Source organism: Eschrichtius robustus, chromosome 14 (genome assembly GCF_028021215.1).
Source record: "Eschrichtius robustus isolate mEscRob2 chromosome 14, mEscRob2.pri, whole genome shotgun sequence".
NCBI classification, from domain to species: Eukaryota; Metazoa; Chordata; class Mammalia; order Artiodactyla; family Eschrichtiidae; genus Eschrichtius; species Eschrichtius robustus.
The window spans coordinates 45,146,893-45,153,743 of record NC_090837.1 but is presented as its reverse complement, the minus strand read 5'-3'; the positions used below and the strand labels follow the sequence as shown (position 1 = coordinate 45,153,743).

Genomic DNA, 6,851 nt, shown 5'->3' with positions numbered 1-6,851 from the left:
TTGGACAATATCCTAAGGGCAATAACCTAGCAATAATTTGAATTTTATAAGAGGGAATACTGAAGACAGGGAACAGACAGGAATGAATTACAAAACAGAGTCGGCAAGATCAGGTAAGAGGTGGAAGCAATAATCCAGAAAAGGGATGAGGATGGGATGAGCCAGTAATGGGTAGTGATGCTAGGAATGGAGAGAAACACTGGGTGGGCCAAAAAGTGCCTTCAGGCACTTTTTTAAGTAAAATTTTTTTTTTTTTTAATTTATTTTTTAAGTAAAAATAAAAGACACATTTTTCATTTTCACCAAGAACTTTATTGAACAATGAATTCACCCTTTTGTTCCACTATCTTCTGCTATTTTTCAGGCAACTTCATAATTCCATCTTCCCAAAACTTTATCTTTTTGAGCAAAGAACGGTTCTGGTGCCTTTTACAGTCTTCCAGGGAATTGAAATTTTTTCCATTAACAGAATTTTGTAAAGACTGAAATAAATAAAAATCCAAAGGTGCAATGTCTGGTGAATACGGCAGTTGAATCAGAACTTCCCAGACAAGCGGTAATAGTTTTTGCCTGGTCGTCAAAGAAACATGCGGTCTTGTGTTATCCTGACGGAAGGTTATGCATTTTCTGTTGACTAATTCTGGACGTTTTTCATCAAGTGCCACTTTCAGTTGGTCTAATTGGGAGCAGTACTTGTTGGAATTAATCGTTTGGTTTTCCGGAAGGAGCTCATAATAGGGGACTCCCTTCCAATCCCACCATATACACAACATCACCTTCTTTGGATGAAGACCGGCCTTTGGTGTGGTTGATGGTGGGTAGTTCATTTCGCTTGCCTCATGATCTCTTCCATTTCACATTGTTGTACAGTACCCACTTTTCATAGCCCATCACAATTTGTTTTAAAAATGGAACGTTTTCAATACGCTTCAGTAGAGAATTGGATGTGGATATATGGTCAAGAAGGCTTTTTTTCGCTTAACTTATGTGGAACCCAAACATCAAAGCGATTAACATCACCAACCTGGTTCAAATGATTTTCAATGCTTGACTTAGACATTTTGAGTATGTTGGCTATCTCCTGCATGTTATAACATTGATTGATCTCAATTAATGTCTCCATTTGATTGCTATCAACTTCAACTGGTCTACCTGACCATGGAGCATTGTCCAGCGAGAAATCTCCAGCACGAAACTTCCAAACCACTTTGACATGTTCGATCAGTCACAGCACCTTCTCCATACAGTGCACGAAACTTTTTTGGCATTTCAGTTGCGTTTTTACCTTTCTTGAAATAATAAAGCATAATATGCCAGAAATGTTGCTTTTCTTCTTCCATCTTCGATATTAAAATGGCTACATAAAAATTCACCAATTTTGATAAGTCTTTTTTTAAACGCATACTGATACGACAGCTGTCACATACAATCTAACAAAATTGTTTCAAATGAAGTTAAAGATAACTAAGTGCTACTAGAGCCATCTTAATGGAAAAAAACAAATGAACATTTTGGCCCACCCAATAGATTTGATGGCTATTTGGAAGGATGGAAGACTAGGAGGCTGTGGTCATCTCTGTGATCCTGCTTATATGATATCAGAAGCAGCGAAGATCCTCCCACAATCCCTTGCTCTCTTTCTTTCCAACCCCGGCATGGCAGGATGGCTCCCGCAAAGAAGGGTGGTGAGAAGAAGGGTCCGTCCACCATCAATGAGGTGGTGACCAAAGAATACGCTATCAACATTCACAAGCACATCCAAGGAGTGGGTTTCAAGAAACGTGCTCCTCGGGCACTCAAAAAAATCTGGAAATTTGCCATGAAGGAGATGGGAACTCCAGATTTACACATTGACACCAGGTTCAAGAAAGCTGTCTGGGCCAAAGGAATAAGAAATGTCCCATACCATATCTGTGTGCAGTTGTCCAGAAAGTGTAATGAAGATGAAGATTCACCAAACAAGCTCTATATGTTGGTTACCTGTGTACCTGTCCCCACTTTCAAAAATCTACAGATAGTTAGTGTGGATGAGAATTAACTGCTGATTGTCCAATAAAGTTATAGAACAAAAAAAAAAAAAAAAAAAAAGAAGCAGAGATGACTCAAGGAATAAGGTTCAGGATGGGGTTATGGGAGTAAATGGCTGAACTGGAATGGGAAAAATACTCCATGTAGATGAAAATGTCAAGAAATTGAGGATCAGGATATCAGTAAAACAGAAGTCACCCCAAATAGTAGAAGAACCTAGTGAGAAGAGAAAGATTACCAGTCACGTGCTATTTTGTCTTTAAAAATTAATACAGAAAGAGTAATTAAAACATCAGTGGTTGAGAACAAAGAAAAAGGAAAGGTTATAGTCTTATACCATTAGCCTCCAAGGCATGTAGAAGTCTAAACATTCCTAGAGGATTATGGTATGAATATGAGAGAGTATGAAGCAAGGAGGACACCTAGTGTATCTTTCCAATTCTGGGGAAAGGAAGGGATAAAACAATGAGGCTGTTTCACTTGAGTGGGGAGGCGGAAAATTAGCTCTCATGAGCCCATGGTTTGTTCTGAGCACCCATTCCCCTATAACACGCCAACCAATGTGGACAGGCTCGTTCTTACATCTCGTTTTGTCCATCTGTCATTATGCAAGATTGGAGATGAAGGGAGTAAAAGAACTGAAGGGCAGTTTGTTGCAAATGGGTCTCCCGATGGTCTAGTGGGAGCGTAGGGAGGATCAACTCCTTGCCTTGCTCTTTGCTAGCTCTCAATTTTGGACATTCTTGAACTTTGTATTAAACATTAACCTTAATAAGACATTGTACAACCCAAGGTTCATTCCACCTCAAGACTCCCAGCATCTTATTCTGGTTCTAGTATTGTACTTGCATCATTTCAGGTCCCATTCTTCTACCCCTCCAGTATCCCCTCTTCCTGCTCCTCTATGTAACAGATTTCCTCATTTCATGCAACCGTCTTCTAACTTAGTTCCTTCTTGTTTTGAGTTCAGGGTAGATTTTGTATATAAGAAAGACTTCACAGAGTTTTATGATTTATTTTAAATTTAACTTTCTGAAGTTACAAATTCAAAACCCTTGTCAGGTACTTAAGTTCAGTTAGCAAATTCTATTCAACGTATAAGTCTAGAAAAACCATAATCTTTATAAAGGGACTTTGAATACTACTTCAAATATTTTAAACAGAATTTATAAATAAAATATATTTTAGATTCATTTTAAGCATTTCAGTTTTCTGAGAAAAAGCCTTCTCAAGTATTAAGGATTTTTATAAATCCAAGAAATTAACTTATAAATATGTTACAGTTGAAGTTTGTATAAATGTTCATAACATATTGTACATAAACTTAGCACGATTTCAGCTTACATCACCATTCTGAATCAATTACTCAATAACGTTTTAAATTGGGTTTACGACGCTGTCACTCAAACTTGCCAAATTCTATTAAATTTCACTTATACAAAAAATGATGTATAGATTCCATCCCAAGATAAAAATATCTAATTTACTTCTCTTAAAAATATCTCTTTACTTTATTCTAATTCCACCTAGAGCTGAAAGATGCATAAACACACTAAGAAATATACATACGAGACAGAGGTGACATATGGCCAGAAATTTTGGCTGGTCATGATCTCTGGACTTCAGAAATCCAGTTCAATTCCCATAGTTGAAACTAAGTCAAATATCATCCCAAATATTTTTGAATTTTGTCTATTATTATTTTACTGAGTGAATTCTTGTTAGCAACCCTGATCAGACAGACTAGACTCTATTTGGAGTTGTTATATTAATAATTACATAATACCATGAGGGATATGATCCTATGATCATACAGCCCTGACTCCTTGTTACACATGTATAATCACCTGACCCTTCTCTCATGGAAATCAGTCTGTAGCTTCCACCATGGGTGATAACTAAGATTGGATTTTGCACTTATTTGTCTTTTGACAAATATACTCAAGTCTTTTACACAAATACTAAAGATATGTGTGCTTAATAAAATAGTAAAATAAAATATCCTTCTGACTACTGCTAAAGACTGTTGAACTCAATAGTATCCTGCACTTATTCCATTTTTCTTATTTTCAGAACCATACAACTCATGAATATTAACATTTAACTCACCCATTTCTATGACCAAAGCCATGTATGGTCAATAAGTTGATAACTTACAGATGGTTTTCTTTCCATCCAGAACTCTTTTCTTAAACCCTGGCCCTCTGCTGAATAACGTAGTCAATATTTCCACTTGGATGCCTTTCAGTACCTCAAATAAAATTTATCCAAAACTGAACTCATTACCCTTGTCTTTATCTTGCCACTTCTAGGGTTCCCAATTCAATAAATGTCACTACTATTCCTCAAATTGCTCAAGACAGGAACCTAATAGCGATGCATGACACATCGTTTCTGCTCTACTCGTGCATCATGAATCACTTGTCAATGCTACCCCTTAAGCATATTTTAAATCTCCAGTTTTCTCTCTCTTCCTATTTAAAATGATCTCTCTGCCTTAACTTTTGATTCTTGCAAATCATACCTCTCAAAGTATCAAATACTCTTTTAAAAAGATTATAATAGCCCTGCACTGGATTGCAAAAATTTTCCCCTGCCATTGAAAGTCGGAATCTATTTTTCCATCCCTTGAATTTGGGTTCGTTATGTGACTTACTCTGGCCAATGGGACATAGCAAGCATACCAATAGCAGAGTCTTGCAAAGTGTTACACATTGGAGCTTGCTTCTCATAGGTCATTCAGGACTTCCACCACCAGGTGAGAAAGCTCAGTTTAGTCTGCTGGAAGGTCAAGGGACATTTGAGACAAGCCATCCCAGTGCAGACTTTCCACAGTCACCTGCCTCTAGCCAACACAGCAGCTAACCGAAGATGCGTGGTTAACACCAGCTGAGACCTGGAAAAAAAGCTACCCTGCTGAGACCAACCCAAATTGCCAACCCACAGAGTTGTGAGCTAATTAAATAATTGTTTGAACCCACTAAGTTGTAGGATGGCTTGTTTCTCATTAAAAGCTTAATGATATAAGTCCCTTGATTAAAACTTGTCAGTCGCTTCCCATTTACCCTTTAAAATACATTGCAGACTTTTGGAAGAAGAGGAGATAGAGCACAGAGATGAAAAAGTACTTAGAAATAAAGGCTGAAAAATTCTCAAATTTGGCAACAGACATAAACCTAAAGATTCGAGGTGAGCAAACTCCAAATGGCATAAAACCCAAGGAATTCTATACTTTTATAAAACATCATAGTCAAACTTCTGAAAACTTAAGACAAAGAAAAAGTCTTGAAAGCAGTGAAAAAGAAATGACATGTTACCTATAGAGGGACCATAATTGAATGACAGGGGACTTTTTATTAGGAAACATATAAGTCAGAAGGAAGTGATCTAACATTTTTCAAGTCTGAAAGAGAACTGGCAGCCCAGTGTACAGTGTCCAGTTAACATATCCTCCAGGAGTGAGGGGAAAAATCAAAACATTCTTAGATGAAGGTAAATTAAAAGAATCTTTCACCAGCAGACCTTTATCCTATAAGAATGGATAAAGAAAGCTCTCTAAACAGAAAAGAAACAAGTGAAGGAGTTTTGGAACATCAAAGGAAAAAAAACAACATAGTAAGCAAAACTATGGCTAAATACAAAATATTCTTCTTATCGTGAGTCTTCTAAATTGTTTTAAGGGTGACCCCAAAATTAAAATGCTTTTTGATATGGTTCTAAAAGTCTATAGAGAAACTGTTTATATTTAATAAATATTATTTGATAAATAATATTTATTAAATAGAAACATATAAATGAATATAAATATACAAGTACAATACACAAAATATATACATTTATTATAATGAATATAATTATAAATATTATAAATGTAGGATGGTAAGGAGATGCAGAGGGAGATGAAGTTTGTATACTTCTTGTTGTTGTTGATTTGGTTTTTTTTTTGAAGCTTATTTAATTAAATAAGAAAAGACATAAAATATAATATTAATGAAAAAGCAGGACAATTCTCTAGATCGGTATAATTCCAAATTCACATAAATGTAAGACGATTTAATATACTAAAATATTTGAACTGGTTAAATCACAACACTATTGGACTATGATAAGTTATGTACATAAAATGTAATGCCTAGAGCAAGCACTAAGAAAGCTATACAAAGAGGTACACTCAAAAACACTTTAGATAAATCAAAATGGTATTCTAAAATATGTTCGTGTAAACCACGGGAGGCAGGAAAATTAAAACAGAGAAACAAAAAGAGAGCCTTTTCAACAAATGGTGTTGGAGTAATTAGACATCTACAGGCAGGAAAAGTAAACCTTGACTTAAGTCTCTCACATGATACAAAAATCAACTCAATATGGATCATGGACTTATATGGAAAATGTAAGACTATTAAACTTTAAAAAAAAAGGAAAAAAATTTAGTATCCATGGTTAGGCAAAGTGTTCTTAGACTTGACACTAAAAGCATGATCCATAAAAGGAAAACTTAACATTAGACTTTATCAAAATTTTAAATGTTTTGCTCTGTGAAAGACCCTTTTAAGAGATTGAAAAACCAAGATACGGACTGGGAGAAAAAAAATTGTAAACCACATGTATCTAGAACATAAGAAAACTCTCAAGACACACATTAAACTAAATAAACTGGGCTTCCCTGGTGGCGCAATGGTTAAGAATCCGCCTGCCAATGAAGGAGACACGGGTTCGTTCCCTGGTCTGGGAAGATCCCACATGCCGTGGAGCAACTAAGACCGTGCGGCACAACTGCTGAGCCTGCGCTCTAGAGCCCGCGAGCCACAACTACTGAGCCTGTG

At 36.1% G+C, this 6,851-nt stretch overlaps 1 protein-coding gene across 1 annotated transcript; it reads left to right on the top strand.

Annotated features, from left to right (window-relative positions):
* Positions 1-1,663: 1,663 nt before the first annotated feature.
* LOC137776805 (large ribosomal subunit protein eL31-like) lies at positions 1,664-2,038 on the top strand. Its single transcript, XM_068563493.1, has one exon. It carries the CDS (start codon positions 1,664-1,666, stop codon positions 2,036-2,038), a length of 375 nt encoding a protein of 124 aa, XP_068419594.1.
* The last annotated feature ends 4,813 nt before the right edge of the window (positions 2,039-6,851 follow it).

Coding starts and splice junctions, on each gene's coding strand:
- LOC137776805 (XM_068563493.1), top strand. CDS start 1,664: ATGGCTCCCGCAAAGAAGGGTGGTGAGAAGAAGGGTCCGTCCACCATC.